This window comes from Phaseolus vulgaris, chromosome 9, assembly GCF_051622355.1.
Source record: "Phaseolus vulgaris cultivar YP4 chromosome 9, ASM5162235v1, whole genome shotgun sequence".
NCBI classification, from domain to species: Eukaryota; Viridiplantae; Streptophyta; class Magnoliopsida; order Fabales; family Fabaceae; genus Phaseolus; species Phaseolus vulgaris.
In genome coordinates, this window is record NC_143506.1 from 38882626 (window position 1) to 38902324 (window position 19699).

The 19699-nt window shown below is 27.1% G+C and overlaps 2 protein-coding genes and 1 non-coding gene across 3 annotated transcripts; 2 read left to right on the plus strand and 1 right to left on the minus strand.

Moving 5' to 3' along the window:
* The first annotated feature begins 3478 nt into the window (after window positions 1-3478).
* On the plus strand, window positions 3479-4735 carry LOC137821921 (protein SRC2). Its single transcript, XM_068626725.2, has one exon. It carries the CDS (start codon window positions 3633-3635, stop codon window positions 4548-4550), a length of 918 nt encoding a protein of 305 aa, XP_068482826.1. The 5' UTR covers window positions 3479-3632; the 3' UTR covers window positions 4551-4735.
* Window positions 4736-8989: 4254 nt separating this feature from the next.
* Window positions 8990-9060, minus strand: TRNAG-CCC (transfer RNA glycine (anticodon CCC)). Its single transcript has one exon. It is a non-coding gene; the product is annotated as a tRNA-Gly (tRNA).
* Window positions 9061-15338: 6278 nt separating this feature from the next.
* On the plus strand, window positions 15339-16004 carry LOC137822855 (flowering-promoting factor 1-like protein 3). Its single transcript, XM_068627861.2, has one exon. It carries the CDS (start codon window positions 15426-15428, stop codon window positions 15726-15728), a length of 303 nt encoding a protein of 100 aa, XP_068483962.1. The 5' UTR covers window positions 15339-15425; the 3' UTR covers window positions 15729-16004.
* Window positions 16005-19699: the final 3695 nt, after the last annotated feature.

Consider the following 19699-nt stretch of genomic DNA (forward strand, 5'->3'; position numbering starts at 1 on the left):
TAGAGTTGAAAACTAATGTTCATCTTGAAACTTGTCTTGTAATATATAATACTTGGAAATTGAAAAACTTTTCTGTAGGGCTAACTCTGAACTCTGACTTCATCATCTTGGTAGAACAGGCTCTGAAGAAGGAACTGAAAAAAGATAAAGATCTGAAGCGCATAGGTGAAATCGAAGAACGTATATCATGGATTGTTAGTACTTCACTCTTTACTAGTTTGTTTTCTACTTCCAAAACTATAATGTTTACTGATTTTCTCATCATGTCAATTACATGTTTATTCAGGATAAACAAATGAAGTCTGATTCAATGAAGAATATTGATACAGAAATATTGGCTAAGCACAAAAAGAAAGAGAGAGAAGCAGCAAAGCAGGGAAAACGTCCTTTTTATCTCAAGAAATGTAATGGTTCCTGCCATGCTTTCTTTTCCATTCACACACAAATAAATACATATGAAATGGATCAATGAAGCATCCCTATAGATGCTGACACCCTTTTCCATTGTTTGCAGCTGAAATACATAAACATTTGTCATCTGGAAAACTTGAAACTTTTCTACTAAATCTATCTATTCATCAATTTTAGTATCTGAAGAACTTGAAACTTTTCTACTAAATCTATCTATTCATCATTTTTAGTCATATGGAAAACTAGAAACTTTTCTACTAAATCTATCTATTCATAATTTTTAGTCATTTGGAAAACTTGAAGCATTTGTTGAGAAGAGGAGGAGAAGGAATGCTGCAAAGGACCACAGATACATGCCTTATCGCAGATCTGGTGATGTGGAATAAATTTTCTAGCTTTGAGATTCCTTCTTAGGTTATTAATGAACATATAACCAAAAATAAAAGTTATATATGTTTTCTGGCTGCCAGCTTTGGAGATTAAGTATTGACATATGTTGATGAATATATGGTGGCATTTGTTGTGAGTCTAAAGATTTACTAATTAGGGAATGGATTGGTGTCTCTAGGCCACAAGACAGCCTTATGTACTTGTAGGAGGAATGTGTTTTCCATTATGATCACCTCACTTGTTTTAGAACCTTTGTTTAAGATCCTTCTTAGAAAGAAAATCTGAATATGAAAGAAGTTTTTGTTTTTTATTACTGAGATGCTGCTTTGAGTAGCTTGTGCTATATATATCATGAAACATGCATTCTACCAAATGTGAGAAAATAGGTGTGTCCTTAACATACTCAAATATTGATTAACCAACTTCTTTGCAGACTCAATTTGAAGATTCCCATAAACTTTTAATGTTCTTTTCATTAACATAATTATCCCATGGCTTCTTTCTTGTTCTTTTCATCTTTTCATTAACATAAGTATCCATGGTTTCTTTCTTTATTTGCATATTTGGATCAATTTGGATTGTAGGGCTGTTTCTTTCTTTATTTGCATATTTGGATCAATTTGGATTGTAGGCTGCAACTCGCCTGAAGCCGGAATCACTAGTAATCGTTCGTTACACTATGAGAGAGCTGGCCATGCTCGAAGGTGTGACTGGGTCACCTCTTTTTATATATAAAAATTAATATTTTATTATTATTTTTAATTTAAAAATATTATTATATTAATATAAATAGTGTTAAATGTATGTTACTTCACATAGTCAACAAAACTTTTCTCAAACCCAATGGGTAAAACAGTATGTTTGAAGTTGAGGGCTTGCGGACACTTTCTCTTGTAGTTTAAGAAAAAGAAGTTACATTAAAAATGAAAAAAAAATGCAAAATGATAAGAAAAGTCAAATTACATTAAACTTAATATTTTTTTATGTGATAAATACAATCTAAAACAGAGTAAAAGGAGAATAAAAATAGACATTCAGTCATGAATGTGTATGCTTTTACTGTGTTAATAGAAATCAACAATGTGTAGACTTTTATTACCTCAACAAAAATAAAAGATAATTAATTATTAATTAGATTTAATTAAAAAATGAACTAATTAGGTTAATTACATGTACAGATAAACTTCTTCAGCAAATTTTATTGTGTTTTTTTTTTTTGAGATTTTCATCTACTAGAAATTAGAGTTTTTCATAGTATATAAGTAAGTGCAAACTTCATCCCATAAACCGATTTTATAGAGTTGAATTAGGTTTAAAGTCCACTTCTTAATATTTTTATATAATTATATAATCAAATTGTATATAAATGAATATATATTCACTATTACGAGAAGCTAAATCATGATTCTCATTTTATTCTAGTCTCATGCAAGTATTTTCTTAGATTAGGTTTCATTCAGATATCCATATCTTACTATAAATAAACAAAACAATAATATAAAGAAAAACATAATGGAATAAGTAACAAGCTGGAAAATAAAGAAAGAAAGAAGAGAAATTGTGTTGGGTTTCGGCTGATTGGATATAATAAATAAAATTTAATTAATATTATTAAAAAATAAAATAAAATGAAAAATAAAGTGGAAAAGGCAAATTGGATATTCACAAAATATGCTTGAGTGCAAGTTCTTGTCAAATGGAAGCAAATGGAAGCCTGACAAGAATCCCAATAACTTAAAAGCAAATATATCTATAACTATTGGATATAACTATTCATATATATCAAGAGAAAATAAAATAAAATATAATAAATTAGAAATGAAGATCTTAAAAGAATAAATACTACAATCGATATACTTTTTCATATGAATGAAATTGACTTATTAATTAATTTTTTATGTATAAAATAAATCTATAAATATAAGCCCTTTATTATCAAATAAAAAAATAATTTCGTGTCCACACATATTTTAAAAAATTATTTATCTGTAAATTTTAATAAAAAAACTATTAATTTAGGATCAATTAAATTCTTATTTTCTTTTTTCTTCTTCTCTTAGGTTAAAAAACTCGGTTTGCAAACGGTTTCCGGGCCCAACATGGACTCCGTGTCAAAGCCGCGGCCCGGCCCGGCCCGCGTATATGGATATGCGATGCGCACGACACGTTAACTCTTCATGCACGTTCCAGACTTATGGGGAAGGTAAAAAGATATTTATAAAAAAGTTACATTAAAACTTTTTATTTCATGAAAGATTACATTAGATTATTTAATTTGATTTGACAAAAAAAAATACTCATTAATGAAAAATATAATTTAATATCCCTTTTTTTAGGAATAATTAAGTTATGCATTAATTATTTTTCACGCTGGCGAAACTGTTTCGATTAGACATTAGGGTGTGCACCAAATCATTACCCAAAAATAATACTAAATAAAACAAGAATCGCTACAAAATGCGACATAAAAGGCCATAGTTGTCGTTTTTTCTATTTTTAAATTTCTCATATTTAGAAAAATATCTTATGCATTAAGCAAGAATAAAAAATACACTGAACCGCCATGGAATAATAATAATAATAAAAATAATAATATTAACGGAAAGCAAAAATAGGAAAACGCGTGAAAAAAAATAAATAATACATTAAATAATAATACCTGGAAGGTTCCTAAATGTCTTTCTTCAAAGTTATATATATATTTTCGTCGTTGTTTCAGTTGTGAAGAACATTGCAAGCATTCAAGGTTTTTCACCAATTCAGAAACTCTTCTTCTTCTTCTTCTTCTTTCTGTTTTCAGTTTTCTGTTTTCTGTTTTTTCTGTGAAAACAATGGAATACAGAACCTTGGAACTCAACATCGTATCAGCAAAAGACATAAAGAATGTTAATCTTTTTTCCAAGATGGACGTTTACGCCGTCGTTTCGCTCACCGGTGACCCTTTTCATCTTCAGAGTGCAACCACCCAGGTGGACAAAGACAGCGGCAGCAACCCCAAGTGGAACTTTCCGGTGAAATTCTCCGTCAACGAGGCTTTGGCCAAGGAGAACCGTTTGACCCTCGAGATCAAGCTCTTCTCCGACCGCACCCTCGGCGACACCCTCATCGGCACCGTCCATGTTCCTCTCAGGGAGCTCGTCGACAACCCCGGCGACGACAACGGCTCCCGAAACGTCAGCTACAAGGTCTTGAAATCTTCTGGAAAATCCAAGGGATCGTTGAATTTCTCTTACAAATTCGCCGAAAAAGTTTCTAATTCGGTCCCCGCCGGCAGCGTGGCCGCCGCCGCATCGAAAACAGGAGCGGAGCCGGTGATGGCTTACCCACCGCAGACATCCGCCGGATCGAGTGCAATTCCTTACGGAACGTCACATCCTCCGCCGCCGAATCCGGCTGCGCAATATGGATACCCGCCCCAACAACCGGCTTACGGTGGATATCCGCCCCAACAACCGGGATATGGGTATCCACCGCAACAACAGAGCTACGGTGGATATCCACCACAAAATGGATATGGTGGATACCCGCAACAGAATGGTTATGGATACCCACAAGGATACCCACAACAAGGTGGATATGTGCAACAAGCCCAGAAACCGAAGAAGAACAAGTTTGGAATGGGGTTGGGGGCTGGGTTGCTTGGTGGGGCCTTGGGGGGTATGTTGATCGGAGATATGGTGTCTGATGCTGCGGATTATGATGCCGGTTACGATGCTGGATTTGATGATGCTGGTGGATTTGATTTTTGAATCTTTTGTTTAGTTAGTTGTGTTTTCATGGTTTCTGGATTTCACTGTTGGTTTTCTTTAAGGTTGAGTAACGATGTTTAATGATGTTGTTGATCTTAATTTGTTGCATATACCTCGTTACCTGACTTTGTATTTTTCTGGTATGATATAACATACGTACAGCTTGTGATTTCCCTACTATTCAATTTCATTCTATTCACAAATCATCAAAAAAGAAAGTTATTTTCTGGTTTCTGACTGAAATTTTCTTATGTTGAATTGAAGTGATTACAGAGAAAAGGCATGTTAACATGTGATTCTAGGGAAGAGAAGTTGTAGATTTGACAAACGAAACTTCCTTAATCTTTTATTATCTTGTTTTGTTGTGTTCTTGTACGAAACTTGGATAATAAACTACATGACAGAAAGTAATCTTGAGAAAAAGTACTGAAAAACAATGTTTCACCTGTTGCATAGTTCTGCAAGCATAACATTGGCAACCAATGATATTGAATTAGCATAACATTAGCTGTGTTCTGAATTTCTTATCTTTTTTATGGTATGCATGTGGAATATATGAGATAGAATAATGGAGCAAGTGAATTGATCCCTTATTATCTTGAATAAAATTTGAGAGCGACAGAATGATTATCCCACTTTAGTGTTATGCTGATCCCAAGTTAGGTAAACAATACCCAATACAGTACCTTGTATTCACATCAAAGCTATGCTTCAGAAAGATGATATAGTTAACTTTGAGGAAAAACAATAGATGGTGCATGTTACTGTTACAAATTGATAATCATGGATATTGAATTGTTTGTATCAGAACATTGACAGTAATTTTTTTTAATTGGAAAAAAACATGAAATCTGAGTCAATCTGTGATGTAGTGTATCTGTTCTTGGTGAACATTGACAATATCTTGCCAAAGTCAGGTTCATCGAACCCCAAAACTTGGTCTCCTTGAGAATTGCATGATCCGATAATAATGGTGATAAATCAAGGTTCATGGTCATATGGTGTTCCAATTTCCACCTCTTGTTTTGCTCTGTCCATGTCAGAACATAGTATACAAGATAGAAGCCAAATGAGTTGAACAGAGAAAATGATCAGAGATTATTTGTGATCAGACATTTGTAAAGAGTAAATGAGGGTGTGTGATTATGCAAGAAAAGACATGAGACATTGCATAACAGCCACTGAGATAAGAAAAAGCTGATGAAAGTAGTTTAGACACGGACATAAGTCCAAAAAAGGTTTCAGCTAAAAGAGTAAGATTATAAACTCCTATTTCAAGTTTTGATTTTAATGTTATGGAATCATTTGTGATTCATGTTGCTGATCTCACTTAGTGGAATAAGATTTTACTATTTCAAGTTTTGATTCTAATGTTATGGAATGTCATCGTTTGTGATTCATGTTGGTGATCTCAGTTAGTGGAATAAGATTTTACTATTGGTATTGTGTACTAATAGTTTCATTGGAAATTGTGAAAATGAAAGATGATTTTTTTCAATAAAACTACTTTGACATGTTCAATAGTTTCATTTACTAATAATTTGGTTGAAAATTATGATAATGAAAGATTTTTTTTTAATAAAACTAGTTTCACAAGTTTAATATTTTATATGACTTAAGAGTTAATGTAATTTAAATATATTTTTCTTTTTTAACTTTTTGGAATATTTTTTAAGAATAATATTATGATAAATTTTAAATTTCAAAATAAACAATACTTTAAATATAAAAAAAAAAAAATTAAATGTGAGATGAAGAAAAAATATTTAATTTTTTTTAATCAATCGACTTAATTTCATCTTCTAGAATTTGAACCAACTCTATTAGATAAAGATGTTGTTGTAAGCTTAGTAATAGTCTTAATCAATCTTAAAGGTATACAATTGTTAAAAGACAAAGTTATAAATGTAAAAGCACTTTTATGTGTATGACTATGATATTTTTTTTATTAAAATTATTTTGGATATAAATTAATTTTAACTATCTTAATCGAGATCAAGAAAAATTGACCGAGATAAGGGAAATCTGACCATACATGAGGGAAACTACCATGAACGATCCGGCCAACCAACACACATATCCATTAACGTTCAGTGAAGTTGATCTCTCATTAAGGATTAGGTAATACAGTTATAAGTGTGATCCATTTCACTAATCAGATCCAATAAGGTAAGTCCATTAAAATAATATAAATAACAAGATTTTCAAGGAGAAAGGTACATCATTTATTACTGTGCATCTACCTCAGTGTCGATCACCCGCTTTATTGACTTTAGTGTCGAAGTGTCTTCTGCAGGTGCCTCCTCCATTTGACATTCCCCTGAAACTAAGAGTCGAAGGAAAAGCACGGAGGCAAGAAGGATCCTAATAAGGCCTTAGCAACCTGCCTAATCAAAGGAGGAAGACGTAGATTTCAATAGTTCTCTAAGTCTCACCTCCCTAATAGGAACAACTTATAAAAAATTAATTTTTATTTTTATTTTAATTTTATCTCCTGGGCTCTATTAGAGAAGTATGTACTTGTAAGCTTTTAAACAGTCTTAATCAAACTTAAAGTTATACATTTGTTAAACAAAGTTATAAATGTGAAGAACACTTTGAAGTGCATGTTTATGATATTTGTTTCTTTTTATTAAAAATATTTTGTACATAAATTATTTTTAACTTATAAAAAAGTTAGTTTCAATTTTTTATTTTATTTTTATCTCCTAACTATGTGGAAAATACACAAGAAATGAGGTTGAGTTATATTTTTTTAAAAATCAACTTAAAATACTTTTTTTTTCTTTAAAAGATAAAGATGTTTTCACCAATAACAAAGAAAGATAGGTTGTTTTTGTATTGACTCTTTAAACTTAATGAATCACTAAGATTATGTTTAGATATTGGAAATTTTACTATGATGAAATCTCATGACAAATATTCTTTAAAGTTATTTTTAGCCAAACATCAAATTACTCTTTTTACTTACTTCTCAAAACAATTTTTATAAGTATATATTTTTAAAGAAGTAATTTTGTTGAGGCTTTTACTCTCTTGTATAAATTGCTAACAATACAAAATTAGTTTTTTTTTTATCCTTATGAACAAATTTTCTTATTATTAAACCAATATTTTTTAACCATTGCACACTATTTGAAGACACTAATTGAAATTAAAAAAACTCAACACAAGTTCCCTTGTGTTTCGCCTAATATGACAAAGAAACAACAAAAAGAAAGTAACAAATAGATAGCTTCTAACAATATTGATTTATTACACATAAACTTCAATGAAGGAAAAAAATATCAGTCATACAAAATTAATTGAGTTAAAAGAAACACATAAAAATATTTGCAAATAAAAAAATAGAATGAAATATTAATTATCATAAAAGATATTTCTTTTGTGTTCAAAAGACAATTTGGTGTTAAAAAATATCATGAAAATTAGTAAATAGAAATCAATTTCAGATACTAAAAATAATTAGTTACTATATTGATTAAATTATATACTATTTTAAAGATTAAAAAAATATTGGTATTTAAAGTAGTTTTTATTATTAATAAAATTTATAAATTAGTTTTTAAATTGGTATCTAATTAGTTATCAATGTATTGGCTATCAATCAATGTTGGTTTTTTTCACTCACATAATCGATATTGTGGTGTCTTTGAAGAAGTAGATAATCGATTATCCATAATTTTTTCTCGGTGAACATTGGTGTTCTGGTATCCATAATCGATGTTGATTTTTTTTCCACTCACATAAACGATGTTGTGGTGTCTTTGTAAAGGTACATAATCGATTTTCTATATTTTTTCAGTGAACATCAAATAATTTAGAACTTTTATTTATTTTAGATTTTTTAAATAGAAAAAATATATATTTGTATTTATTTATAATTTTAAATAGTTTAGAAATTTTATTTAATCCTGATTTTGAATATTTTAGGAATTTTATTTATTGATGATTTTTTATTTAAGTAGGACATTGAATAATTTAGGATTTGTATTTATTTAAAAATTTAAGAATTTTATTTACTTTAAACTTTTATTCAAATAGAGAATTAAATAATTTAGGATTTTGAATAATTTAATAATTTTATTTAATTCAGAGTTTAATTTAAACAGAAAATTAAATAATTTAAGAATTGTATTTATTTAGGATTTTGAAATTTAGAAATTTTATTTATTTCATATTTTTTTTAAATAGCACATTAAATAATTAAGATGTGTATTTTATTTAAGATTTAGAATAGTTTCAAAATTTTATTTATTTCAGACTTTTATTTAAATAGGACATTAAATAATTTAGTAATTGTATTTATTTAGGATTTTAAAAAATTTAGAAAATTTATTTATTTTAATAATATATTAAATAATTTAGAATTTGTATTTATTTATGATTTTAAATATTTTAATTTGTATTTATTTTAATAATATATTATAAAAAGAGATTGCGCATTCGGGGAATCGAACCCCGGTCAGTACCGTGGGAGGGTACTATGATACCACTACACCAAATGCGCTTTTTGTTAATATTTCGATTCGTCCATTTGATAAAGGCACTATTAATTTATACTAATTTAAATTTCAACTTAACTAAAACAATGTTTTAAATCTAACGGATAGTTTTATTGACATTAAGATATTAAAATTACTATAATGTATTTAAATTTCATAGATAAATCAATCAATTTCTTTTATTTTAGCAAAATGTTTATAACACTTTACATTTTATCCTTCTTTATTTCTATATTACAATATATATAGAGAGAGTGAGAGAGAAAATATTTGGTAAATAATAAAGATATAATTAAAAAATAATAATAATCGGTTATTTCTTGAAATTTGTAAATTATAATTAAGTAAAATTAAAATAATTTCAAAAATTTCTCAGTAAAAAATTCAACCGTATAAAATTATAAAAGATAAATTTATATCTTATTTAAAAAAATTATTGTGAAATATATTTTTTAAAATAATTTATTAATGTTACATTATTTAACATATATACATAATACACATATTACATATTAATTTTCTTAAAAATGTATAATATGTATATTTAGTCAACATGATAAGAAGTCTATGAACTTTTTAAGTATCTTATTACGTATATAAAATATGTTGAATTTTTACCTTTTAAAAAAATCTACAACACAATTATATTTTTATATTTTTTGAGAATATGAAAGAGCAATTATTTTATTATATAAGTTCACTAATTTATGATTTATTTATAGAGGTTTTTATTTAGTAGTTGTTAACATATGAATTTTAGTCTAGTCTTTCGTATTTTTATTCGATTTTTTTTTAAATCATATTTTTTTCGTGTGATGATAAATAATTATTGTTATTTGAGGTGACAACATAAATGAGATGTCAAGTTGTATAGTGATATTTAAAATAAAATTTTTATAAAAAAATAAAAGATTTATTTATTACGAAAAAATTCTCTGAAAATGCTTTAATATGAAGAGATTCGTGATTCTTTTAGGTTAGGGACTTTATTCTGAATAGCATTAAATCTTTGTTTATTCAAAGTTCATCATAAAATATAACCAAATATTCTCCATCCAATAATTCTTTTTCTTTTCAATCGCACAAACTCTCACCCATTCTTTTACTTATTCCAAGTTTTAAAAAAATATTATATTTATAAGCCATCAAAAAGGGTTTTTAATTTCAAGAGAAATAAATAATTTGAATTTTAGTGTATACTTTTTTTTTCTAATAGTAAATAAATAAATTATGATACAAATTCTCTTTGTCATAATTGTATCATGGTAATTTTGATTAGTAAGGGTAATTTCTTTCATAATAATAATTATTGTAGGTGTGTTGATCCTTTGGTTTAGGGGTGGCAAAGCAGGTCAGCCCGCCCCGCATTGGTCCGTCCCACGCTTGGCTCGCAAAAATGCGGGGCGGGCCAACCAGCCCCGCATAAGAGCTGGTTCACGGGTTTGCGGGCCGGCCACATTTTTTTTAATTAAATATTTTTTTTATATTTTGTTCTTAAAAAATTGTTAAATTAAACCTATATATTTGTTACTATCAAACCTATTTTTTTTTCCTTTTCAAACATAGTCAAACATCAAAACATTAAACATTAAGATAAATATCAAATATCACTATTCTTCCACTTCCAAAACATTAAAAATACCTAATTCCAAAACATTAAACATAAACATTAATTCAAAAACATTAAACATAAACAATATTGACGCGATTGTGTTGTGTTTCTTTTTTTGAAATTTTGTGAAAATCTAATTACGTTGCCATGCTGCTGCTAAGTGCCAATTTTTCTTTCTTACGGGTTAGCGGGCCAGCTCGCCCCGCTGCTGGCCTGCGCAGGCTAATGCGGGTTAACAGGTTGAAAAGGTCAGTCCATCCCGCGTTTTTTACCAGCGGACCGCGGGCCGATCCGCCCCGCTTTGCCATCCCTACTTTGGTCTGTATGAAGATGATGTTTTGTTTGAATATAAGAGCGAGGGTTCTAGGGGGTTCTTTCTAGTTTTTTTTAAATACTATTTAGGTGTTGGCGGGGTGTGTGATGTAGAAAAAGTTAAATGTCGTGTGTTTTGTATAAGAGTTAGGTCATCCCTAAAGTGATTCACATATATTTATTGTTTATTGTTGATAAAAAAATAAAAATTATTATTACAGTTATAACTAGCATAATCAAATATTATTGCGCTTATATAACTACATTTTTATTATAAAAAATCATTTATTAAATTTAATTTGATATATTTGTAGTATTTTCCTGTTATATAATCTCATGTATTAATTTTACAAGAGAAGAGAAATATAAAAGAAAAAAAAGTAGTGTTTGATGGTAATTAAAAATAACATAATAAATTTAAAAGTCGGTAACTATGCGGTTTCTCTAAAAAAAGTTAAATTGTATATGTGTCCACAATTTTTAATTAAAATTGTAAAAAAAAAGTAATAGAATGATTTAATAATTAAACAAATCCATGTTTAGTTATTTTAGGTAGAAAAGTTATTTAGTTATATTTAGAAGAAATTTGTGCAGATAAGTAATTTACTAAATAAGAGATTTTTTTTTCTATTTTATTAAGAGATAAAAATATTTAATTAAAATTTTCAATAAATATATTTAAAAAAAACATATCACCTTTTATTAAAGGATAAGATTGTGAAATAAAAATAAAAGACTAAAGGTAGTTACAAAAAGTATATTCCTTATAATTATGTTTTAAAATAACTATTTTTGCAAAAAAAAAAAATTATTTCGATTTTTATTTTAACAAAACTTAAAAAGAAATAATTAAAAAAAAAACATATTCTTAAGAGTTATTTTTTACTTTATATATTGTTATATTATAGAACATAGACAACTTCTATCTTACTGAATTTAATTTCAGTTAAAAAAGGAATCTATATTATATTTAATTGTCTTATTATTGAAATGAATGGTTTAATTGCAGTTAATTAATTTTAATTAAATGAGGTAATTTAAATTATAAACAGTTTTATTACTATTAAAACAAAGCTTAAGAAAACTTGTATCTAGAGTGAATTACACAAGTGGACATTTTAATAGCAATTTAGGGGTTTCAAATAGTAATTTATTTCGGCCTATGTAACATGGCCCAAATTCTAAGGAAACGGTCCAGTTTTAATTTTTGCTCCATACTATTGATACCTACTAAATCTTCTAGATTATAAAATTAATGTTGAATATGTATAAAACTTGATTGATTAATATGTGTGTGGCTATTTTGAATTTGATCATTAGAGAGAGAATAATCAACCTGAATTTACTTAGTTTAGTGTTAATTTTAAGAATTATCAAATTGAGAGGTCTAAGTTCAAAATAATATTCTTATAAATTAAAAGCTTCTTACTCATCTTTATCTTGTCATATTTTAGATGTAGATGAGATGATCTCCCAAATTTTGTTTTAAAAAAATATGTATATAGGCAAGCAATTCATATAGTTGTTTTTCTATTAAATAGATACATGTAACTATAAAATATATTTCTACATTTATTGATTAATTATAAGACTTTTTATAGTATTTTATTTTTAAAATATTTTGTTTACTATGAGGTAATGAGTTTGTGAGTTTTTTTTATATACTACTCTTTTTTTTCATTATTACTCAATGTGTAACCTGGATTTACTTTTGGATTCCCTAAAGCAACCTTTTATATGACATATATCCCTGACCATGAACTATCTTCACTGAGTAAAACCATTTATTTAAAATGAGAGGTTAATATGGAAGAATATATGTGAAGGATGTGATACGAGCATGTATATTGTTTTTGTTAGATATGAGACTAGAATTTTGGCTTTTCCATGGGACAATCACATGGGCTTGTTGTAAACATGTGTTGTGGGGGATGTTTTCCACATGTTGTGGAGCCAACATGTTACATTGGATAAAAGAATCAACATGTATACAAAGGTTGTTGTTTTTAGGCTAAACAAATATTCTTTCAACAACTTTATTGCATCAAACAAATATGGGAAAATCTCAAAAGTAATAATGACAGATGTTGACATCAGCTTGTTAAGAAAGCTCAAAAAGAGAATTTTTTTAGAGTGATTGAAATTAACAAGTTTTGATGCCACCTCATTCTTCATTTTATTAGTTTCATCTAGTTTTATTTGCATTCAAGCTGAGATGCTCAGAATAATAAAATAAGATGTAATTTTACTTTCTACGTAGAAGTATTTTAGAGGATTAATGAAGCATTTGAAAAAGGAAGAGTCTTACAAATTTATTATAAAAAATTGAGATTTATGACAATTTCAAGTTTATTTTTATTTATGTAGACAAATATTAATATTAAATATATACTTCAAGTATCATTCATTGAAATATGAAAAATGTATAACATGTTTAACTTGTTGTTTGAAATCTCGAATTTTTGTGTTTCAAAATGAATAAAACAAGCAATGTTAATTGCATTATTTGGTGACTATGATGTGAGATGCATTCATTGAGAATTTAGAGGATTACAATGCATTGCGTTTATAGGAGAGTTGAATTATATGAAGTTATGTTATCAACTAATTGACAAAACATTAGAAATTGAAAACTCTCACGTGGTCCTATTGACACCCAATGGAATTTAAGCTAAATTGACTAAAGAAGAAGCCCTTATCAAACTCTCTGTCGTAATGTATGACAAATTAATAAGACTTTGGACACTATTGTTAGGCATCATAGTCATAGGACCATGGGGGCACGAGGAGGAGATGGCTAACTAATGCATAGTCACGACCAAGATGTTGGGTTCAAGAAATTGTATGTCCTAAAGTCCTACAATTTTGATAGTTTAACTTTTGGTTTGGTTGGAATCCACCTTTATTCACTCTCAACTTGTGCTCATGCACATTTTCTCTTCCAAGAAATTTTGTTGACTTCATCTTTGAGTTACAAAATAATTAATAAAAGATATATACATAATTTATAATTATAATTCACACATGATGTAATGCATGCAATACATAAAATAATGCATGAGTTTGTCATGGTTAAATTAAAACCATGATTTTGATAGATTTAATGAGACACCAACTAATGAATGAAGCTAGCAAAAATGTTCAAATTTATGTTGTTATTATATATCCTCTCTCATTCTTGTGGTAATATTATAACTTGTGTTCCATAAAATGAAGTTCAATAGACCAACAATTTCCAAATATATTCTGGATATAGTTAGAATATAGTCATTTTCAAAACCATTTCACTCAAAGATTTAGCTTGTTTGTTGGGGATTTTTTTTATTATTCCTTGTTATTATCCATTGACATCTTGTCCCATAAATTATGTATTTTTCCACTCAAATTCCCATAATTTTATAATTTTTTTCTTACATCACTTTATTTCACATTTTTCTTTTTTTATATATATATATATATTTCTTTATTTCTAGAATTATATATGATTTGAAGGATCAATTAACACTATAGTTAGGCAAACAAAAAACTTTGTATACAAAAACCAAAAATTAGGCAACAAAAACAAATGCATGGAAAATCTCCCACACACATGGATTTCCTACCATGCTTTCTTTTATCTTTGGTCCCCACTCCCACTATGTTCTTAATATCCTCCCCACAAACCATAGAAAAACTTTTTCAAAAGAGCATATTGTTCATTTGAGTCCACTGTGCATGAGCATCCTCACTTCTTTCCTAAAGAAAATTATTCCATAGCCACATTCAACTCCAAATGACATTTTTCCTCATTCTATCACACATAAACTTTTCTTCACCAACACTTAATGATACAAATTTGTGATGCTTTGGATAGTAGATTATTTTTGGCTACATTAAATTAATAATGAGCTTAATTTACTAATATTTTATGTGAAAATATGCTCTCAACATCTTTGTATAAATATTACTCACACCAAGTTCTTATATTATTAACTCCAATCTTATTTATAGAATAATTTTCTCTTCTTATAAAATAAATATTCTTTTTAGTGGGGCTAAAAAAAATTTGAACTCACCAAATGGTTAAGAAAATTAAGATTCCCCCTATCCATTTAAAATAAAGGGTGACAAAATGAACTCTCAAACACCCCTTTCTTTTAAACTTAACAAATTTATAGTTATGATACTCTTCCTTTTAGGTTCCACCTTAGCTGTACTCACATCCAAATATCCCTATACTTTATATATTGTCTTTAAACCACCATAGAATTTTTATTGCACATACATAAAAATAAAAACAAAAATGAAAAAAAAAACAAAATCCCATCTTACCCATTACTTCATTTCACTACTATATATATCAATACCTCATATCCCCTCCTCATCTCACCTTGTACACTACTTCTCAAGCACTTAGAAAAACACATTGTTTGTTCTTATTCAACTAGTTCTTGTTTATATCCAAGAATGTCTGGGGTTTGGGTTTTCAATAAAGGTGTGGTGAGGCTAGTGGAGAGCCCCAACTCTGAGCGCAAGGTGTTGGTTCACTCTACAAGCAATGAAATTATCACTTCTTACACAGTGTTGGAGCACAAGCTAAGTTCATTGGGTTGGGAACGTTACTATGATGACCCTGATTTACTTCAGTTCCACAAACGCTCCACTGTTCACCTAATCTCACTCCCGAGGGATTTCAACAGGTTCAAATCCATGCACATGTATGACATAGTCGTCAAGAACAAGAACTACTTTGAAGTTAGAGACATGTGAACTTGGCATACTATCCTCCTTCACGTGTCTCACTCTTTGTGTATCTTGCAAAGTTGAATTTCTTATTTTTCTTATTTATATCTACATGATTGTTTGGTTTTGGATTTATGACCTATGTCTAAAGAATGAGGACATTAATTTGTGTAATTAGTATATGAATTTGTCATATTGAATTATGATATGATAGGAGAAGGAGAATGCTGAAGTCCGATGAGTGTATGTGTATGTCTTGATGTAAATCTATGTAAACATTGTAATCAAAGTCCAGTTTTCTTACTTGGGTGTTGAATATTTACATTAAATTTTACTTCGTGAGTTCATTTATCAAAATCACGTTATATACTTATAATATTTTCTTTATTTGATTTTCTGTCTTCGTCTTTATGGAACTCGATAAACGTTTGATTTCTTGATGGAAAGATTTATTTATCAAGTTTTTTTTACTTTGTTTTTATTTAATTTCTTATTGAATATCAAAAACAAATTCATATATATCTAAATTAGTTATATAAAAAAGTGATGAATTAATACATTATTTTAAGTTATAAATAACATTTTATTATTAGGTAAAAATTATTGCTACAATAAAACTTATAGTAGTGAATATTGTCTTTGTTTTCTATTATAATTTATATAAATCTTATAAAACATATACATTAAACTCCATATTCTAATTTATATAAATCTTACAACATAGACACATTATACTCCCTCACTGTGTATGGAGAAACTACAAGTTGCTTATTTTTATTATTTTTAGTGGCCAACATTTATCGTTGACACATAATTTATTTCTTTTAGAATTTTGACAAATTATTAAACTATTAAACATGATGTGAAACACATGCTCAATAAACCATTATCCACTTTGAATATTTTCGCTGCATATTATTGATACCTACTAAATTTTCTAGAGAATAAAATTAATGTTGAATATATATTACACTTTTATGATTAATTATAAGATTTTTGTATAATATTTTATTTTTAAATATGTATTTCTTTGTTATAAATGAAATTTTAAGTCATTCAAAGAATATAGAAAAATTTGCAATCCAGCAGGTCCTTTTGGTTATTTTCTTTGTTATTTACAAAGCGGAAAGTTAAGTATTCTGACACCATTGTATCTGATTTTTATCATATTAAAATAATATAATTTTATGAAAATATATAATTTTGTCAGAATGGATTAAAAAAAGTTATGTGATAAGTCTTATTAATTAAGGAAATTATTTTTATTTATTAAACTATAAAATTATTTAATTACAAATGCATTGGTATCGGACGAGCTATATCACTCGACATCGGTGACCGATGGACCGGTTGAAGATAAATTCAAAGCCATGAAAGTAAATAGCAGTTAAGAGAGTTGTAAGAATTTCATGAGAATTCGGGACACATTGTACCAAATTCAGGTAACGTTTCGAAAAATCAGAGAACCTTCCTAAAAACAAGTTATCACTCATATATGATTAATTCTGCCCATTACAACATACGACTTATGACTAAACAGTATAAATAAATCATAGACAAAAGTTTAAGGGATGCTTTTAATCATTTCTTAATATACACTTCCTATACTAAGTATTTACTTGATCGTTAAAGTACCTTTTGTAGGTCAATTTTGAACCTTTTGCAGGTTAACCCCGACCGAGCACCAACAAATTAAAGAATGAGACTTAAAGTGAAGAACAAGAAACAAACCAAACGACCGATACGTCAACAATTATACAACGAATTCAAAGTACTATCTAGACCCACTTTGTCTATACAAGTAAAAAATAATCACACAATATTATTTTTTTTATATACATGTCTTGTATTATTATATAAAACTTCCATTTGCAATTATATTAAAATATATTTAATATCTTACACGTTTGTCAATTACAATTTAAAATCCATGAGCGTTTTGTTTTGTACACAAAATTGGATTCGAAGAAGGTTGTACAAAGAGATAGTGCTTATATTTTATTTGGTGAAAAAGAATGTCAATAAACGTCTTTAGAATATAAAAAATAACTTTTAATAAAAAAATATTTATGTAGTATTTTTATGTGTCTTCTAATACAATTTATTATGATTTTTAATATTTAGTTAGAATTTAAAATTAAAAAAAGTAGGCATTAATGGTAGGTTGATCCTTTTTTATTCATAGGAATCTGCACCAACTATTGTCTCTCATGTCATCCATCCATTACAAAGAAGCATTCATTCTAACACAAAATCTTACAGCTACATTCATTGCATGAAATAAAGAAATTTTAATTTTAATTTTAATTTTAATTATTTTATTAAATTAATATATATATATATATATGGTCAGTAATAGTATAAAAAAAATATTCTTAATCAGTTAAAAAAGTTAATTATAATCATTTTGTCACTTAATTATCATTATTTTATTAATTTTATCATTCAATTATTTTCTTCCACCTCTTAATATCACGTGTTTCAATTTTTATGTATTTTATTGAGCTGATAAATGTGTTGAAATTAGTGACATCATTTTACAATAACATTTTACAAAATGGTGTTATTTCATTAGCTAATGTAAAACTTGAAGTTTTATTCACAGATAAATTTTAAATGAATAAAAGGACAAAATTTTCTATACAGGTTACAAATATTTAATTTATACTTCATTAAAAAGTTTCACTTTCTCTAAATTCCTTTCAGAATTTTAAAATTTGAAATTATTTTATATATAATTATATTATTAATTAAGGAGGTGGCTATTAGTGAATTAAGATAGTCGATGAAATTTTTTATTAAATATTTTTGGTTTATTATGAATTCAATTTTTTTTTCTTTTCTTAAAGTTATTTATTAAAGAAAAATATTGTCAATATAATCATTTAATTTTGTAAAAGCACACTTTTTTTTTTAAGTATATAAAGGAAGTTTTGCTAATTAACATGTTATACTATATATATATATATATATATATTATATAATATTGTATTAATATTTTAAATAATTAACTTTGTGACACATGAGTAGGAAACACTTTGGTTTTCCTAGTTTATAAGTTAAAAGTTATCATAATTTTGTTTAAAAAGTATGAAAAAATGTATTATATGCAAAAATTAGAAGCTTCGTGACAACATGTGAAAACAATAGTGCTAAAATGATATAATTACAATTAAATCAACAAATCTTAAGATAATTTTATGAACTCCCAAATTTATCATATATGATTATTATTAAATTCTAGCTAGTATTAAATTGTTTTATAAAAATCTTGTTCAATATATTTTTTGTTGGTATAAATATTTTCATGTAGTATAAGTAATAAAAAGAGATTTATTGTACTCTTTAAAATAATGCGCATAAATCAAAATATTTTTTTATACCATTGTTTACATAAAAAATTGAAAAATCATTATAAAATACATCGTATGAGTTTTAATCTGGTACGTTAATTAGATATTAATTAATTATGATGAGTTTCTTTATTGCACAATATGAGAGAATTGATCCTACATTCCTTATGTTTAGTACTTTATTCTCAAAATAAATAAATATTTGTAAAGAACCCTTTATTCCATCTTTTTATTTTAATCAAAGTTAATCTCAAACCTAATTAACAACATAGATTAACAAACAAATCAATCTGTGGTTAGCTTTAATCTTATTATCATCATTAAAAAACTAAATAAAAGTAATCAAGTATTTTTGTGAGTTATTAATTAACTAAATTAGATATTGTTTTAGGAACTAAAAAATTATTAATATTTAAAGTGATTTCTATTATTAATAAAAAATAGTTTATAAATTAGTTACTACGATTTTAGCTACCAATATTTTAAAATATAAATTATAATTTAGAAACTATTTTACAATAATAGAAACTAATTTATAAATCAAATTTTTTTAGTCTCTAAAGTAGTCTCTAATTTAGTCATTATAACAACTAATTATTTTTTGTCTCTAAAATTGGTTTTTATTCAATGATTTTCTTGTAGTGT

Coding starts and splice junctions, on each gene's coding strand:
- LOC137821921 (XM_068626725.2), top strand. CDS start 3,633: ATGGAATACAGAACCTTGGAACTCAACATCGTATCAGCAAAAGACATA.
- LOC137822855 (XM_068627861.2), top strand. CDS start 15,426: ATGTCTGGGGTTTGGGTTTTCAATAAAGGTGTGGTGAGGCTAGTGGAG.